This window comes from Lepidothrix coronata, unplaced genomic scaffold (genome assembly GCF_001604755.1).
Source record: "Lepidothrix coronata isolate B3197 unplaced genomic scaffold, Lepidothrix_coronata-1.0 Scaffold109, whole genome shotgun sequence".
NCBI lineage: Eukaryota > Metazoa > Chordata > Aves > Passeriformes > Pipridae > Lepidothrix > Lepidothrix coronata.
The window spans coordinates 2875261-2894763 of record NW_016690289.1 but is presented as its reverse complement, the minus strand read 5'-3'; the positions used below and the strand labels follow the sequence as shown (position 1 = coordinate 2894763).

The following is a 19503-nucleotide window of genomic DNA, read 5'->3' as shown; positions in this document are numbered from 1 at the left end:
TCTGGTATCCAAAATTTGGATTGCTACAGGACTTGATGATCCTTATGGGTCCCTTTCAACTTAGGATATTCTGTGATTCTGCGACTCTGTGAAGAAGAATGATTACTGAGATACTTTCAGATCATCTGGATCTCAAGTAGTGCCTTCAGTGAGCTCAGAACATACTAGTAAATACTCTTAAAAGTTTATGGAAGCTGAGAGAGGCCCAAAGTTAGACATTATCTTCAAAAGGGCTAGGGAGAAAAATTACACAAGGAGTTATAGATCAGTCAGTCTTCATTTTAGCACCTTAAATAACAACATCAAACACCTCAATCAAGTCTGTATCTAAATCAAAAGTGAATTTCAGCTGGTTCCAGGTGTGTGAAATCAAATATATTTCTGTAAGAAATTCTGTCATCATTTTTTGAAGAGTAGTACATAGTTGCAGTTATAAGGTTTGAGAGGGCAAGTCCTGTTAACTGAAGTCAGTAACATGAATCCAGAAAAATTCAGTAAAAATCAGCAGTCTTCAGTGTTAAATAATATAAAAAAAGTTATGCATCCCTGATAGAGAAGATAATGTTGTTAAGTAATGTTCATGAGGTTTTCTATTTCTGAGGCTATGGGTTTCAAGGTCCCAGGGAGCGCCAGGTCCCCTGCACAAAATTTAATACCACCCTTCTAAAATCATGGTCAAGCCAGATGTATTAATGTATTGTTCTTATGGCAGGTGTGGCTCATGGGCTGGTGTCTCACAAGAGCAGCCTTAAGCAGGGCTGGTTCACCTGTCTTTGGCCATGCTGCCACATCCAAGCTCTGGAAGTGCCATTCAGCTGATGGCTATACGTAATCTCACTGGTAGGACAACGTGACCTGCAATCACAGCTCAGCGTAAGGTAGCTTGATGGATGTGGGCAGTGGCAGTACAGTGTCAAGACTATAGTGATGGCAACTTCAGTGGCCAGCTGCTGAGGAGGGGAATTTGACCACCAGTGGACTTGTGGGCAATGTTTTACTCAGGCCAATTGTTATGGCTCTTTTGAGTGCTTGCTATGTTGCAGGACTGTGGGATTCAACAATTTTTCCGTGCAATTTATTTCTAGAGTATGACCTACAGATGAACAGACTAGCTGAGAGCAAAGGATCTGTCTCTCTTCTCCCTCTGCTGAGAGCTAGTCTGCATCCCTGATCAGAACACTCATGCAGGAGAAGACAACAGGGAAGGGAAAATGAAGTAAAGAGGTGATGGAGATTGATTAAGCCAGAGTGGCAAAGAGAACGATGTAGGGAACAGGAGGTTCTCCCATTCCTCCTGTTCCTATTTAGCTCTTTCCTGAGGACCTATCACAGATCCCTTGACACTAGTAAAAAGCTGTGATACCACAGAATCACAGAACAGTTGAGGCTGGAAGGGACCTCCAGAGATAGTCCAAATAGAAGTTCTCTAAATTAATCTGCTACTAGAGTGTGTAATGCCCCTGGCACATGGTTGCTTTGACAAGCAGCTGTGGACCTCAACCTTTTGTTCTGTGCTGTTTTGCTTCGCCAGAGGGGTACAACAGATGCTGAGACACCAGCTGGCTAAGGAATAAATTCTTTGATGTTGTTGGAGTCCCAAGGGTACACAGGGGATAGTTTCTGACAATCTTAAGTGCTAGTTTTGCTTTTTTTCCTCTTTTAGAAAAATAAAGTGGAATACATAGAGAGGGTTTTTTTCTGAAAATCCTTTGATTTTCAACCTCAGATTATGAAATTCACTGTACTTTCCTTTTCCCTAAGGCACAGCAAACTTTCAGGTTGAGTCAAGTAAGTATGTTTATTTTAGGCTACCTAGGGTAATTTGTCTCTAAAAACATATGACATTTCAACTTTACCAATGACATATTGTCATTTAACTGCAATAATGTTCACTTAATTAAATGCATCCTGGGGGAAAAAAAAGTGTTAATATGTTAAATAAAAAGTAGAGCATTCGAATTGGAAGTTCAAATTCAGATTTGGGTACACATGATTTCAATTACCTTGTCCATATATAGAATGTTGCAGTCGTTATATACAGGACAGTATGGGGTTTTTTTTTCACTGAACCTCTGCCTCTCTCTGTATATCTGCTCTAAGAACTGATGAGGGTTTTAGAAATTAAGATGTGGAATGTTTCTAGATGGAGTTTGAAAAAGAATTGAAAAACACAGGTTTCTAGTTTGGAGAGGGAATGTATAGAGGGTAAGTTCATCAGCTGGGCAAGAAAACACAGAGTCTAATGGAAACATATCATAGAATCATAGAATATGCTGAGTTGAAAGGGACTTATCAGGATCACTTATCAGGATCCCAGCCCCGCACAGTATACCCTAAGAATCACACCATGCGCCTGAGGACATTGTCTAAATGCTTCCTGAACTCTGTCAGGCTTGGTGCTGTGACCATTTCCTTGGGGAGACTGTTTCAGTGCCCAGCTACCCTCTGAGTGAAGAACCTTTTTCTGATATAAAACCTAAACCTCTCCTCACACAACTTCCTGCCCTTTCTTTGAGTCCTGTCACTGGTCACAAAGAATGAAGCGATCAGAACCTGTCCCTCCACTTCCTCTCACAAGGAAGTTGTAGACTGCAATGAGGTTCCCCCTCAGTCTCCTCTTCTCCAGGCTGAACAGACCAAGTGACCTCAGCTGCTCCTCATGTGGCTTCCCCTCAAGGTCTTTCACCATCCTTGTTGCCCTCTCTTTTGGACACTCTCTAAAAGCTTAATATCTTTCTTATATTGTGATGCCCAAACTGCACACAATATTTCAAGTGAGGCCACACCAGTGCAGAGCAGAGCGGGACAATCTCCTCCCTTGACCGGCTGGTGATGCTTTGCCTGATGCCCCCCAGCACACGGTTGGCCCTCATGGCTGCCAGGGCACTGTTGATTCATATTCAACTTACTGTTGACCAGGACTCCCAGGTCCCTTTCTGCAGCACTGGTCTCCAGCCTCTTGTTCTCCAGTCTATACACATAGTCAGGGTTACCCTGTCCCAGGTGTAGAATCCTGGAAAAAGCTTTGCTGAAGTCCAAAAATATTACATCTACTGTCTACTCTTGATCAACTAGGTGGGTTACACTGCTGTAGAAGGAAATCAGGTTACACAAGTAGGACTTCCCCCTCATGAAGCCATGCTGGCTATAACTGATGACTGTGTTGCCCTCCAGATATTTTTCAATACTTCCCAGAATACTTTTTTCCATGTTTTTACCAGGCACTGAGCTGAGACTGTCGGGTCTGTAGTTTCCAGAGTCCTCCTTCTTGAAAATCAGGACAACATTCGCCAGCTTGTAGTCAACTGGGACCTCTCTGGATTCCCAAGACCGCTCAAAAATCATTGAGACAGGCTTTGAGATGACATCAGCCAGCTCTTTGAGGATTGTTGGATAAATCCTATCAGGCCCCATAGATTTGTAGGGATCCAGTTGAAGCAACAGGTCCCATAAAAGTACAGGGTCAGCTGGGAGTTGATCATTCTCACAGTCATGGTCCTCCAGCTCAGGGCACTGAGACCCTTTTGATCTGTCATCCGTGTTGAAGACAAAGGCAAAAAGCACATTAAACACCTCTGCCTTTTCTATGTTTCTATTTGTGAAGCGACCATCCTGATCCTGGAATGGGCCAATGATATTTCTATACTGCCTTTTGCTATTAATATATTTGAAAAATACCTCTTTTCATTGTCCCTGACGTTTCTGGCCAGCTTCATCTCCAACTGAGCTTTAGCCAAATGAATTTTCTCCGTACAGCGGCAAGCAGCATCTCTGAATTCTTCCAATGTCACCTGTCCTTACTTCCGCTGACCATATACCTTCCTTTTTTAACTTTTTTCCAAGAGGAGATCTCTGTTCAGCCAAGCTGGCCTTCTGCCTTGTCTGCTTGACTTGCAATATTTAGGAATTGCCTTCTCCTGTGCCCTTAAGGAGGTGATGTTTGAAAAGTGATTATTTTATTTTCTCTTGTTATCTCGTTACTTCCTCTTGCTTTGCTGTTGAAGCACCTCATGTCTGGTCTTTCAAAAGAGACTTATGCTGATCCCATTGTTCTGGAAAGGCATGAGATACCACTGGGCAACCTTTGGCTTAATTAAGTTTTTGCTGTGGAACTATAATTTTATTTCCTGAGAAATTGCATGAGACTAATATAATGAGGAATTAGTTGTTACAGGCATAAGACCTTACTGAAATAACAAACAAATTACATGATCATCATGGTAAAGTCTTTGAAATGGCCTTTCCTCTTCAAATTCAGGGAGGTGGAAAGTAGTGGAAAGTTATTAAAGCAGAATAAGCTGTGAGAAGAAAGACAACCAGTTCTGTCATCTATATTATCATATTGTCTAAGTTTCAAATACTTTTGTATTTTGTTTCAAATACTTTTTGTGGGGATGGTTGTTGTACACATGGAACAGAGAACATACTTAATTTAGCCTGTTTGGATCTTCTGCATTTTTGTGAGTACATGCAGGATCACGTAATTATTCTTGTAATATTCTTAAGTGTATATGTGATATTGGCCTTTCCATCTTCGAGAGATCAAAACTCAGATGCCGTCAAAAACCAAATACTGAGATCTGATTTTAAAAGAATTTTTACGCTGTAATTCTGGTTTGTCCATTGGTTTTTTTTAAACTCCCCATGCTTATCCTATTATATATGTGTGTGTGACAGTAAGGGTGGCCAACTCCATGATTTTTAAAGTGACTGCAAGTAAAGCCTTTTCATGTTGCAAAAATTCTCACACCCACCTCTACTAACTCCTTCCCAGCAATTAATTCTGCCAGAATGTTCTCCCCACATAAATGTGTTCATCCTTCAATAATATCACTGCTGCTTCTGAGAGTTTTTTGTTCTCTCTCTCCCAGAACAGTGGGTGCAGTTGTAACTTTCCAGTTCTGCCTCATTTGTTCCTCCTGCCCCAGCAAACAGTTCAGGGGAAGGAAATTGAAAGGCAAGGAGCCTTTCTTCCATCCGGCCAATGGAGAGGAAGAAGGGGCAGGAAAACTCAAGTCTTATCCCTCTTTAAAACGTAAGGAATCTAAGAAGGGCAAATATATGAACAGGGCTTCTGAGCTATATGTACTATTGGATTCTTTGCTTTGTTACACTTGTGGATAATGTCTCTCTTCTTCTTCTGCATAAAAATGTGAACACTGGCACAGAAAGTAGGCATTAAATACAATTTACTTAATAGTACATATAGTTTTGGTCTACATCATCCTAGTTAACTGCCTTCTCTTCCACCTAGCTAGTGGCTAGCTCTCTATTCTACGTCTCTCACTTATGATGACTGACTTGTATGACTGACTTATGACGACCATTTATGTTACCTCCAGTTTTTCACCTTTTGTAGTATTGTAGTACTCCAAAATCTGTCTTGCTCCTAACATTAGTCCAGTCACCAGGAGACACCCTTGGGACATTCAGGCCCAGTACCATCCATGTTGCTCTGCGCTCTTCCTCTGCAAGGAAGTCAGACCTAGGTGGTTTCGAGGAGTTTAAGGATGCGGCAAAGCAACAACAGAGGCTGGAGAGTAGAGCAGAGAGGGATTTGTCCTGTGAGGAGGGACACTCAGGGACGAAATGGGCTGGGGAAGCAGACCTGCCTGTATCTGCTTACAAAACTTCAGCCGGTCAATGACAGATATGTAACTTCAGTGTGTTTTATGTCCAGCGCGTTTCCAGTGCCTTCTTTGTTAGAAATACCAAAGTCCTTCAGAACATGGTAAGCTGGGGAAAATGCATGTTATGCTTCTTCCTAATTTTAATGCTGGCATTGACAAAACATCGAGGTATGGTTTCTAAAAAGGAGATTCCGCCTCCAGAAAAGGTACTCAGCGAAACAGTCCTGCAGAGCCCTCCGCCCGTGGGAGTAATTTCAAAGAAATTTCCAAATGTCTCTCCCTCTGGCGCCGGGAGGTGCTGCCACGCACCCTCGCCAAGGCTGCGGCGTCCCCGCTGGGAGCCGGGCAGAGCCGGGGCCGCCGGGAGCGGGCTCGGGAGCGGCTCACGCCGCGCTCTCGCCTCAGCCGCCGGCAGCACCAGTACCTGCGGCGGCCCCGAACCCCGCTGGGGCAGAGAGGGCTCCCGGCCGTACGCAGGCGGGGGCAGGTGGCCCTGCCCCTGGGGCACCTCCAGGCGCCAGGGCGGAGGGGCGCGGGGCAGGCACTGCTCTCACGGCCGCCCGTTCAGGAACCTCCCGCTCCCGCTGCCGCCGCCGCCGCCCTCGGGCGCTTGCTCTGGGCGGGCGCTCGCTCCCCGCCCCGGCGAGGAGGAGCGCGCCTCCCGCCCCCTCCTCCGGGGGAGTCGGGCAAGGCATGTGCGTGCGGGGTGGCGCCTGCCGGAGGCGCACCAAGCCCCGGGCTGGCTGCGCGGCGGCCGCGGCATCCCGGCGAACCATGCCCATGCCGCTGCCGCCGCCGCCGCGGCTCCTCCTCTCCGCCTCCCGCGCGGGAGCGCGCCCCGCTCCACTCCCCGGCTGCCTCCTGCAGCAGCGGCGGCGGCGGCGGCGGCGCTGAGGGAGTTGCGCGGGCTCTGCCCGATGTGGCAAGAAGCGATCATGATGAGGAGGAGACGCCGCTACCTGCTGGAGCGGGCAGAGCAGGCGGGCGGCGGCTACGGGGCGAGCGCCGAGCAGTCCCGCTCCCGGGACTGGCTCTACGAGTCCTACTACTGCATGAGCCAGCAGCACCCGCTCATCGTCTTCTTGCTCCTCATCGTGATGGGCGCCTGCCTGGCCCTCCTGGCCGTCTTCTTCGCCTCCGGGCTGGTAAGAGACACCTTCCTAGTCTGGGACCCGCGCCGTCCCCGGGTATCCCCGCTGCCGCTATCCGGCATCCCCTCTCCCGCTGGCATCCGCGCACCCGGCGCCCTCCGCCGAGCCAAGCCGAACCGAGCCGGGCGGGGCGGAACGGGACGGGACGGGGCGGGTGACAGCCGGTGCTGCAGCTCCGGCGGCGGAAAGTTGGTGGCGGGAGGCGCCGAGGTGGCGGCGGGGGCCGGGGAACCCCCGCCCAAACTTTGCTGCCCGATATTTGGAAGCGACGCTGGAGCAGCGGCCGCGCGGCTGATGGAGCGAAAACTGAGACAACAAGCGCATCGAGTTTAATTCACTTAATTCCTTGGCTCCGCTCTCTTCCAGCTACCGGCTTGGCCGTGGTCGCCTTTGTAGTGGCAGGGTTTAAATCCCCGCCCAAAGATGCAGTCGGTACTCGTATCTAAAGTAATGTTTTTAGGGCAAGTAAGCAGGGGCCGTGCCCTCCTTATACACTTTCCCCCCCGCGCCCTCTTCTCCGATACCATTTTCTAGCGTTTGACCCATTTTCTCGAGGAAGCTTTTGGGACAGCGCAGCACTCGTTTTTAAGGAAGGTGAAGTTTGGTCGGTCGGATCCCTTTTCTACATGACCAGTGCGGGGCTTCCAGCTTTTGGGAGGAAAAATATGTCACAGAGGCAGATGACAGTCGGTATTAGTTTATCTCCCCCAGAAGTCGGTGGCATTTGCCCTTGCGTTGAACGCAAAGGAAAAGCTGCAGAGAGCAGTAAAATTCTTGCTCCTTACAGTTTTCCTCCTGTTAGTGATTAGAGACAGGCTGTTGGTATTACTGTATACCTCTGAAGTGAAGAATAGGATTTGCGTGGTCTCAAAGTCTTTTTTAAAAAACAAGTCTTCTAATGGTCTCTTGAAAAGCGTAATGTTTATTGAATTGAGCTAGTGGTCTTTAAAGGAGAGGATGAGTAGGTTAGTATAATCTAATGGATTCTCTTCCAGAGGCACTGCAGCTAGTGTTTGCTTATACAGAGAATCCTGCTTTCTATCTTGACCAAACTTTTGCCTTAAAAACTACAGTAACTGCTTGCAGGATTAGCTGAACTTTGAGTCAATTGGTGGTTTATTTCCTTTTACTATTTGTATCAATTGTATTTTGAGCTTTTTTTGTTTCAAGTGCCATTCCTGTTAAGTACAGAACAGTTGTAAAAGGACTAAAGTGAGGCCAGTAATGGTGATGCCTCATAATTCAGCTGCTTAATGTCTAAGTGTTTCAGTTTTGGAGCTCTGTGTACAAAATACAGGTTTGACCACTTATTCTGGTGCTTGAGTGCTTGTCCATCAGGGCTGAAGGGACCAATGAAAGGTGGAAATGAAGTCCGTCAGGCATGTGCTGAGGCGTAGTTGGGTGTGGAGACATACACCATACTCACCTACAGTCAAGGTGGCAGAATTTGGGTTTGGCAGTGTTTAGCATTAAGTTTTGTACCTTCAGTTGTGGTATGATCTAAAGATTGAGGTTATTTTGGTAATTCTGTTTCTTGAGGTAAATCATTTACAGTAACAACGGTGGGCATAACACTGGGCTGGGGTCAAAGGACTGCTCAAAGTTATGGAAACAAAACTGTAAGCTGGCTGAATCTTGCCAGGCATTCTTACTTCAGAAAGAGTGAATTTTTATAGTTCAGTCTGCACTTAGAATTCCAGACATACCGGAAAAGGAAAAAAATGCTTTTAAAACCTTTTTCCTGAGCCTTTGTCTTCCTGTAGCTAACAACTGGATGGGTGAGTGGAGAAAGAGGTGGGGCTCATCCTTAAAGTTTCCAGTTGACAGATGAAAGTAACTTCAGGCAGAGAGAAAGCTTGCCTATATGAATTTCTAGCCACAGGATGTTGGACAAAATCCTTTGGAGCCCTGCCCAGAGTTTCACCTAAAAGCGCTTTATTATAGTCTAGCTTCTGGTTGCATTTGTGATTAAAATATTGAATTTTAATTGAAAACCACTGAAGGTTTAGATATGTTTCTCCCACATCTGCATAAAGAATACTCATTTTATATAGCAATGGAATCTTAGTCATTTTTTTGTGCCTGATGATTTAAAAGGGACATACCGTTAGGACTGTCTGAGCCACAAAAAGCAGTACCAATATCCTTGTCTTTTATTTTGCACAATTTGTACATGTGTGATTGTTTTGATGGAAGATTTAATTTTGTAGAGAAGGTGCAATGGAAGTGAAGTGGGATAGTAGGTCTGTGGTATGCATTTGAAGTTAAAGGAAGTATTAACAGTTGTTTCCTTTAGATTCTGTACAAAGCAATTAAGATTTTACTGAAAATTATTTAAACCTGTTGTGGAAGCAAAACTCCAAAATGACTAACCATAACACTCAATGTGTATTTCTTGCTTGTGCTTCAAAGAACAGGTTAAAACATGGAACATGGGTTTGGACATTGTTAAGATGGATATTCATGAAGTATGAACCATTTTTATATCTAGGCTTTCTTAAAAAAAACCCCAGAAACCAATTTAGTTGTTAAAATATATCACTGTGATATCTGAGTTTCCCCCCCCCCTTTTTTTTTTTTTGTGGCAATATATTCTTAAGTGTTCCCAAACACAGCCAGCCACACAGGGATGTATTCAACTTACTCAGCTATTTCAACCTGTCAGAATACAAGCTATAGCCTTCCTGATTTCAGATGAAAAATTTATTAAAGCTGTTGCAAAATTACAGTAAACAAGGTTACTTACAAAGTGTGCCTGGAAATCTGATTACTTTTGTTTCAGACAATGTACCGCTATTATTACTGAGAGAGGTTTCTTAGGAGATTTTGCTTTTGTTTCAGAAAACTATTGTGATTTTGACCTTTGGAATTAAGCATTCTATCTCCTCAAACACTAGATATAAAACTCCCAGATTCTGCTTGAAAGATGACCATTCACAGCTTGTAGTTTTAAATAATGTACTGATAGTATCAACCTTTGAATTTCCTGTGTCAGAGTATCCTCTGTATTTCTCTGTACCTGGCGTGAACTGCAAACTGGCAAAATGAGATCAGTCATCCATGTTTAGCTGCTGTTTTAATCGATAGAGAGTAAATTATTTTTCCAAACCAGTGAAAACCTTCCACCATTTAAAAATGCCAGAGGTCAGCTTCATTTTTTCTCTGACTATTGTATTGTTCTTTCAATATAATATGTAGGACAAACTAATTATTCGCCCCCTCTCCCTTTTTAGTGCTAACAACTTATGACCATTTTTAGTGGAATCTGGAATAGTTTTGTCTCTGACAGAAGCGTATCTATTATAACTGCAATTTGTAGGAGATTAAAAAAACGCCATTTTTAGATTCCTAATGCAAGATATGAGTGTAATGGAATTATCTGAAATTGTGATGTTTTGTTTCTTACGTGGTTAAACAAAGCTCAGACTGAAGACAGGGTAGATGTCCAAATTGTACAATTTATTGGAAGGCCATAACTTTCCTTTATCCATGTATTTTTCTAGACATAAAAAGTGCCCAGTCCATAGATACAGGCTGCAATAAAAATCTGTAGTTCAGGGATATCAGAATCTTTTAGCACTTGTGGGGTAAGTGGGAGAAGATCTGAGTCTGTCAAGATGTTCTTTCTGTCCCTTTTCCCAAAACTCAAGGTTCACCAACCTGCTACCAGATACATGTGTACGCTCATGCCTCTTGCTCAAAACCTTCAAGCTTCCTATGTGGTGTTTAATGTTAGTCTGCAGCCCTTATCTCCTTATCTCCCTCACAAATTCTTGCTGCTACATGTGACCTTGTAAAGCCCTTAAGATGTAGTTGTTGATGTGTTGATGCTGGTATGTAGATGCATACTTCTTGATGATACCATTATCCAAGTGGAGCACGTGTTGAGTGAAAAGTGCTTCTGCAGTGTGGCATTCTATTGCCTTCCCTCTTCTAAAGCACCTGAGATGGCTTTGAGTTGGCTGCCTGATGTGGAGCAGAGGTATTAGTTACCCCCTCAGCCACTTCTTTGAAGTTCCTAAAAAGCTCACAATCATGCTGGTAGGCTCAGTTATGGTTCCCGAACCTTTTTACTGATTCATAAATTCAAGAAACTAAAGATTGGCTGCACAGCTGCTTCACTGACATGCCCAAATACCTTCTGTAGCAAAAAGGGGAGTAGTCAATCGTGCTTAAGAGGAGAATACAATTAACTAGCGAGGTGTACCTCTGACATGACAAATGTACATTTTGCAGGAATTGGTTTTCTGGCAGCAGACTGACTGAATTTACTTTCAGCTGATCTGCATGGAAGAAGAGGTAGCCGCCTCATTCTGAAGAAGTACATGAAAACTTTTTAGCTGCCAACCTGGCTGGCAGGGAACTGTCTGTGCAAAGAGAACAGGAGCAGGAGAGTCCTCTAAGCCTTCTGGGGCTGGAACTGCATGTGCCATTTCTTTGGGCCCTTAGTCAGAAGGATAGCAAATCTTCCTTCCCTCAAATTGGCGTTACTCCTAAAATAAATCCTTGCTGTTTCTGGTAAAAATTTGACTTCAGCCAAGCCCTTCCAGATTTCCAGGATCATAATCTCTTTCTGAAATAAAGGGAGAAAAGTCTTCCAAGTCCATGTGGAAAAAGTAGCTTTAGAAGATGTTTCATCATTCTCATTGCAGTGTTTCAAGTGATAAGGTGTCTGTATAAGAGCATCTGATATATACCTCTGGTAATGTTCTCATCGCCTTGGATCTGAAAAATTCATCCATCCACAGCAAAAGGTCACCACACTGACGATGTGATTTTATATCTGTATTCATGAGATGCTCTGCTAAAACCTAATTGCATAGAATAATATAGCCATAATGTAAGATCATTTGTACTCTCAATTTTAGGAAATCTTTGCGATCATCTCTGTGTAAATTACAGCTTTTTTTGGTTTAGGAGCACCAACTGTTTTCCTAAAGTCCAAGAATACCCAAGGTCTGAAAGTGTTCCTTGGAATCCTCATAGAGTGAAAGTAAGCCAAAGCATCTGCTATGCTGCTTTCAAACTTCAGTATATCCATTCCCTCAAGAAGAAAGCTAAGCCACAGGAAAGGTAATGAAGTAGGAAAATCCTCACTAATTGGAGGACAAGCAGAAGTTGTTTGCATGCTTGATGCTTTGGTTGTTGTGCCCAGGAGGTACCTACCTCTTCTTAAACTCATTCCACCAGATTATTGCAACTACCAAGATGAGAAAGAATTCAAAATAAACACCAGTGTATTTACAATGCCTTTTCTTTTCATAATTTCAGGTATAATTGAGTGTACAGTTCTGCTTTCAAGTCCCCTATTAAAATGTTGTGTGAGGAAATCCGATGTTTCTAATTCTTTTTTCTTGTCTCCCGACACCATATTGCAATATATTCTTCTAGCTATAGTTGCTAGTTTTTTGATACACTCTTAGGATATTGCTATCCCTGCTCAGTGTTCCTTCCAGTAATATCTTTGGTTCTGTGAGAGTGAGAAGGGTTGCTGTATCTTCCTGTCTGAAGTAGAAATTGCCTAACTTTCTGTCTGGTTTCATTCCTCAGTACTACATCAGTCTGGGCTTCTTCTTTCTTCATTCACTAATGACACTCCCAGTACATCTGTGGTTACTTTTAATACTGCTAAGAGCTTGTCTCATTTGCCAGTCCCTAACAAGCCTGGAAACAGAGAGCTCTCAAGTTAATGAGGTGCTAGTGGCAACCTCACTTTGCATACCTCTGTTTAATCCTTCATATTGAATAACCTGAATTCTGAATAAGAATTGGATAAAACCACGGGTATGGCTATGCTGGAAAAATACTTTGCCTTGAATTGTAATTGTAGTCTTAATAAATTAAAGTTTTAAATTAAAGTTTTATGAATACCCTGGCAATGGAAAACTTATTTAATGTCACAAATTGTGACTCAAAGTGGTGGATCCACAACTCCTAATCATTACTGCAGCTGACAGAAATGATAAATAACATACTTACTAGAGCTGTTGTTTACTGCGGTGCAATGGGAATAAGACAGGTAATGGATTGGGCTACAATTGTCTGCTGTCTTTATCAGCATCAAGCCAGGTGTGTGGATTCACAAATCATGTGTTGGCAACTTCATAGTGGATCTGCCATGAACCTATGAATACCTGTCTGCTTATCTTCCTTAATTTTTTTTTTAAGTTGTTTTCAAGTTCCTTGTTGTGAACAAATATATCTGACCCATTTGTGGGGATCTTATAACTTATATAAAAATGGTGAATAGGTTTCTTTGAGCCTTCAAAAGGTCTTCTAGATTAAGAACGTTGTCCAGAGATCACAGTTCCTACATTTATGCTGTAATTAAGAAAACTTCTCCTTGTTATAATGGTAGCAGTCACTGGAATCTTCCAGACTGCACCATGTGTCACTCCAAGCTGATGATGGCATGGACACTTAACACAGATAGATCTCTTGAGCAGCTGGGTGTGCGGGCATCACAGGAACAAAGTAGAACTGAACACCTGTAAGTGTTTCGTCCTGTGCCTGCATCTCAAGTCATAGCCAAGCTTTGATCCCAAACAATTATGTGCTGCCATAGTGGCTTCTGCATATATCAGAAAGAATTGAGACAGCTCAAGCCATATTGATTTGTGATGATGATAAGATGCCAACAGGTTAAATTTCTGTTTTGGGGGATTCAGACCCCAGAATAAGTGAATTAACACAGTTCCACCCCTTTTCCCTGACTTTTTTTTTCTTTGAGCATCAGTCCTGATCCTATTGGGAAAAAAATAAACAAAACAAAAACAAATCCGAAACCCAGCTCCATGCATTTCTTCTCCAGATCTTTTATTTTTGTGTTTTGAGTAAGCAACCTTCAGACACAACCTTACTCAGATGATGCTGAAAATTGAAGGGCCTGTTACACCATATGTGCAGAGGAGTGTGAGGCTGTCTCTACACTTATCCTCCCAGTTGTCTGTTTCTCCAGCCTATATAGAAACGTTATCTTTTGTCTCTAAACAGAACTCTTTTTCTTAGTGGTGCCTAGATGATATAAAATCCCCTTGCTGTTTCTAGTGTGAACGTGTTCCAGACTTGTGTCTGGGAGAGGCAGAGGAAACAGCACCCATCATGACTGACCTCTCAGCCTTGCTCTCAGACCTGCTAGTCTGAGCATCTGCTTCTTCCACCATCCATGGTTCTAGTTTTGAAGTTTTCCTTGCCAGGAAGATGTGCTCCAAAGTGCAGGAACAATGGCTTCTGGTTGCATACACCAGAGAGCAGCTGGGGTAAGAGGTCCTCTGGCCTGTATATGTTTCCCATATAGCTTCAGGTGCAACTAGTCTGGATCATTGGATCATCAAGGCCAGTCTTCACGAACGAAGATCCGGGAAAGGTCTCCACCCACATTCGTTACAAGCACGCTGGTGATACAGGGCTTTGCAAATGCGAGTAAGGCCTTCGAGCCTGCGCAATGGATTTTTTAGGTGAGACGCAGTATGCGCTGAACTGAGCCCACCCTTTAATCCTGAGGTTCATCTGCTGGGGCCGAGCGAGCTTGGACAGTGGCAGTGAGGTCCCCAGGACGTAGGTTTGTTTAGAGTGACCTTCTCTTAGATGGATTGCCTTACAGGGCTGACGAGCTCCATCTGCCCGGGTTTAGAGTTGTCCTTCTCTTCTGTGTGTTCCGGGGTTCCCCTCTCATCTCCCACAATGGCACTGTCCGCACAGGCGAAGCTCCCATTCTCTTGCTCCTTTCCGCGCCCGGGGCCGATCATTGGATAGTCCCTTGAGATCCTATGTAGACTGATAGCTTTTCAGATCTGCTCGCTAGTGTTTGCAAAAGTAGCTAGAACTTGCTTTTCTCCACCTGCCTCCTCACAGCCAACTGTGTGCTGTGGGACCTTTTAAAGACCCTAAATGCTTTGGCATGCCCAGTGAACATGCTCACTTATTGGATAAGTGGGATTGCTGTCCTCCCATTCCAGGTAAAATCTCCACATCCATGTATCCAATTTGCTAGTACTTTGGTCAGTCCTGCAAGAAAGTCCTAGGAAGACTAGGTTGCCCCCAGCTCCTTTTCCAGCAAGACTGAATTCAGGCTGAGGACTCAGACACCTTATTTCTTCCGAGAGTTGTGTTAGGAAAACAGATGCTCTTTGAACTTGACTCAGCACCTGCTTGCTAGTGCTCCTGCTCTTAGAGAATCATAGAATTATTTAGGTTGGAAAGGACCCTTAAAATCATCAAATCCAACCCTTAACCCAGCACTGCCAAATCCACCACTAAACCATGTCCCCAAGTGCCATATCTACGTGTGTTTTAAATACTTCCAGGGATGGGGACTCCACTTTCCTGGGCAGCCTGCTCACCCTTTTGCTGAAGAGATTTCCCTAATATCCAGTCTAAACGTCCCCTGGAGCAACTTGAGGCCATTTTCTCTTTTCTTATTGCTTGTTATTTGGTGAAAGAGACCAGGACCCATCTCATTATAACCTCTTTTCAGATAGCTGTAGAAAGTGGTAAGGTCCCCACTGAACTTCTGTTTCTCCAGACTACACAACCTTAGTTCCCTCAGCTGCTCCTCATAAGTCCTGTTGCTTTATGTACCCTGGCAGGTGGATAGATTCTATTTCTTTGGTGCAGGCACTGTGGTGGTCCTTTTTAGTAGCACAGTGGTCTGAGAACAGTCTACTCTGGTCAAGACCCAGGAAGTGGTAGGTTATCCAGACCAGTAGTTGGTTCTGTGATCTCCACTAGCACCCTGCTAGCTTGTGCCAGAAAATGGCCACAGTCTTTCACTGGGGCTTGTTTCCTGCTCCAGCAAGTCCTGGCAATTTCCAAACCTGACTGATAGCTGGTGGGATTTTAAAAAGTTTCTTCAAGTGATGTGATGTCTGTTTAAGACTGAAACAGTTTACCAGATTGATTTTATTTTCTTTGATTTTTAATATTTTCTTACCTATGCCTTAATGAAATGAGGTATCAGCATTGGTTAAATAAGCCCTCAGCTAACACAAAATAGGAATGCCTCAATTTGCACAGTCAGTTTTGCTCTATTTCCTATGAATATGTCTGAAGTTTTGTTCCTGAGATGTTCTTTGGCACAGTTGTGTTTCAAATGTAAGTTAACCTGGTTGTGACCTTTATATGAAATTTTATCATTATAGAAATAATACCCATTGCAGAATGTGGTCCTGATCCCGGGGTCAAAAATGAAATAAGAAATCTCTTTGGTTTGAAGTTAGTTGAACTGAGAGACATATGAGACTGTGGAAAGTGTCCTTAGAGGAGTAAACTTCAAGAATATTTTTGTGATAATAACTGTTTTTCGTATGTAATTGCAAATCCTTAGGAGACACTTGAAAAGTAATTACACAATGACAGTAGTGACTTTTCAATATTAAAACTATTTTTCATGCTACTCTATTATGCTGATATGTTAAATCTGAGGAGTATTCTTGCAAATGGGTCTAAGAGACCCATTAGAGAAAGAAGCCTAAGTGTACCTTTTTCGTCATTAAACAGACCTTTAAAAAGAACTTTATGTGCTGAAACTCATGTGCTCCCTGGTTCAAATTTTGTAATCTTTACTTTTAAGCAAGTTTATCTTGACATTTGTTCTTGATTACAAATTACTATGTCAGGAGTAAAGTGGTGAGGGAAGGCTGAGATATATGACTGTCAGTATTAAATAGCTCAAATAACTGAATGAGTACTTCTGAATTCCATGAATCTGAACGGGTATTTCAGAATTCCATGGATCTCTATGGGTACAAGGAAGACCAGAATTTCACTTTTAATACATGTTACGGTGCAGTTAACCTGAAAAACATGTCTTTGACTCTTGTGAAGTGATGTATTATCCACAGTGTTTAACTGATGGAGCTCTTTCAACAATGACATATTTTGAATATATTTAACTGCAAAACATATGTTTTTCATAAGTGTTCTACTCATCTTCATGTAATGGGATTTGCATAAATAGTAGCTGCATTTATTGGAGAGTTTCTTTAAGATTTCTTTAAGGTTAGAAGGAAGGATTTTGAGAACAAGCTAAACTAAGCCATTATTAAGCCATATTTTTTTGAGAGGAATTCAGAACCAATACATGTAGTATAAAGCACACAAGAAAAATATGTTGATCACTATATTTACATTAAAAATAATTAAATTATATGAGTAGTTGGTAATTAGCTCTGGAGGCTGAAATAATTAGTTTAATCAAAGTACAAACTTTTGCTTGCTTCTTCCCTCTTCAGAACAGGACACTTCAGGGAGCCGAATGTAATTAACTGTCATTGCTCTCTAGGACATGGCTTTTCTTCTGTGGCTACCAGCTACTGCCACTGGGTAGGACAATTTTTGAAGTACACCGGCTGAGTGTTGTAGTCACTAGTTACCCTAGTAACAGAGTTGGACTGTCTCATTTTTCGTAGGCTGTTAAGTGTTTTAAAATAAAACTGTCGATAATTGCCAGCCTAAAAGAAGATTGAGATGCTGCTGGATGACTGAAACACATGACAGTCCCGTTCACGTTCCTAACCCTCTATGGGCCCTCTGAACCCAAGCTTGTTAAATAGTTGTATGCACTGACAGATTTTATATGACATATGGCTAACAAGACGAGAAGGTACAAATCGATGAAAAATAAACCAAGAGAGAGAAAACTGCTGATATGGCAAATAAGGGTGTGTAAAGAAACTGCTCACTGTTCAAGCTGAGTACATGGTGTTTGCACAGGATATATTTATGTATATAAAAGATAAAAGCACCACATTCTGATTCTACTAATTATGTTCTAGGCAGGGATAGGTTTCTATCCTCTATTCTGTGGCATATGATACAGTAGGAATGGTCACAGGCTCATGGGGTTTCGGGTGCATATTTTCATGCAGACAGCTCCAGTGGAAGTTGTTCCTGTCGGTCTGAGATGGATACTACCTTTAAACATCAAAAGAGCTGTATCAAAGCACAGTTGTGCCCACTCCATGCAGAGAAGAGAAACCTTAAAACCCAATGTTACTCCTTCAGTATCTAGCCACTGTATTGCAGCTTTGACTATCCTCAGAAACCCATCTTTTCTAGTTCTTTTGCATTCATTTGGAAGTGGTGATTGGAATTCTTCTGGTGTTCATCGTGCACTGAGGTGGCATTGTGGTGTTCTCTCTTGTTTATTCTTTTCCTATGTTCTTCATTTTGGATTATTTTTTGACTTCTAGTGAGCACCAACATGATGTTTTTATGGGTCTACCAATGATAAACACCAAATATCTCTATTTCTAAGTGTTAATAGCCAATCAAGAGCCTGTTGTCATGTGTATAAAATTTGGATTGCTTTCTTGGAGCTACACCCGTTCAAATACATCTCAGCTGAAATCCATCTACCATTTTCTTGCTCCATAGTAACTATTAGGAGATCCTGTTGTGTTTCTTCAAAGTTGGCCCTCATCTTCGTCAGGTTGCTATCCAGCTCTTTTCCCAAGTTTTTTATGGATATGCCGAACAACATACACCCTAGGATTCCTGAGGACTTTGGTACCTTTGTTTTTAACAAATTTTACCAGGATGGATGCCAGACTTGCTGGTACTTCCCTTAGTCTTTGAGACGGATCCCAGGAGAGACTGGTGACACATCACATTCCCATCTTTGTATACTGGGGAACTTTCGGTGGAGGTTACATCTTACTACAGCTTTAGCTCTTTCTCCTTTGAAGCTTGTTGGCTTTTTCTGGTGAACCCTGTCTGCCTGTGGTAATTTTTTTTTTCATTTAATGTTGCTGCTTTTGTCTGTAATGCATTATACCAATGCTCCAATTTGAGGCAGATCTTCCAGTATGTTCTGCTGTATAGATTATTTTGGAGTGAGAATTATCCCACACTGAACACAGATACAAAAAAACCCCAGCCAAACCCTTTCTGCTACAGTCTGCTCTTCTCTAACTGTTCTTTTTAATACCTGCATCATCTGTTTGATTAGAAGTCCTTTAGCAGGCTGCCAACTCCTAATTATATTTCAAAAAGAATTTACTACTTATTTTATACTCCTAAAAATAATTTCTCAAGCAAGCTCTTTTCTTGGCCTGCATTATTGAGTCTGTATATTAATAATGATAAATGTTATGATTCTTTTTTATTATACTCTTCCAGGTTTGGTTTTTTTTATGTGTGTGTGTTTTTGTTGTTGTTTGGTGGGTTTGGAGGTTTGTTTTGGGTTCTTTTGGCTTTTTTTTTCTATTAAAGATAATTTTTAGAACCTTCCCTACTTGGCCGTTCAGGCATTCTGGTTGTTGTTTGGTCTTTCTCAAGTCATTTTGGGGAATTAATTAGCTTTTGGCCTGTGCCTCTGAGTTTTATAGTGTCTTCAGGTCGCCTACGAAGATTTTAATCCGTAAGGTTATAGCTCCCCCTTTCAATTTTAGTGTTTGAGTTTTGTTTTTCATTTGTTTGCTTAACAAGCTTTGTCATTGTTATAAAGCAGCTCCTCAACAGCAATATTTTGTGAACCATGTTCTTTCCACTTCTTGAGATCAGATTGAGTGTTTTTTCTTTCCTCATATGGGTGTTTTTTGTTTGTCTTGTGTACCTGTTTGTTTTGTTTTTCTGCAGCACATGAGACATAGACAGTCATCTCAGCTTCTATCTGCTGTTGTAATCCACAGCAAATCTATCTGGATGTACTAAATTATCCCTTGACCTCTTGTGTTTCTTCTTTGACAGCCTTTCTTATATCTGCATTTCATAGAATCTCA

At 42.6% G+C, this 19503-nt stretch overlaps 1 protein-coding gene across 1 annotated transcript in view; it reads left to right on the top strand.

The window, feature by feature from the left end:
• Positions 1 to 6499: 6499 nt before the first annotated feature.
• ADCY2 (adenylate cyclase 2) overlaps positions 6500 to 19503 on the top strand; it is a 210831-nt gene continuing 197827 nt past the window's right edge. The window contains exon 1 of the mRNA XM_017824122.1: positions 6500 to 6775. Within this exon, the coding sequence (XP_017679611.1) occupies positions 6548 to 6775 (228 nt within the window). The 5' untranslated portion in view covers positions 6500 to 6547. The remainder of the gene's footprint in view (positions 6776 to 19503) is intronic.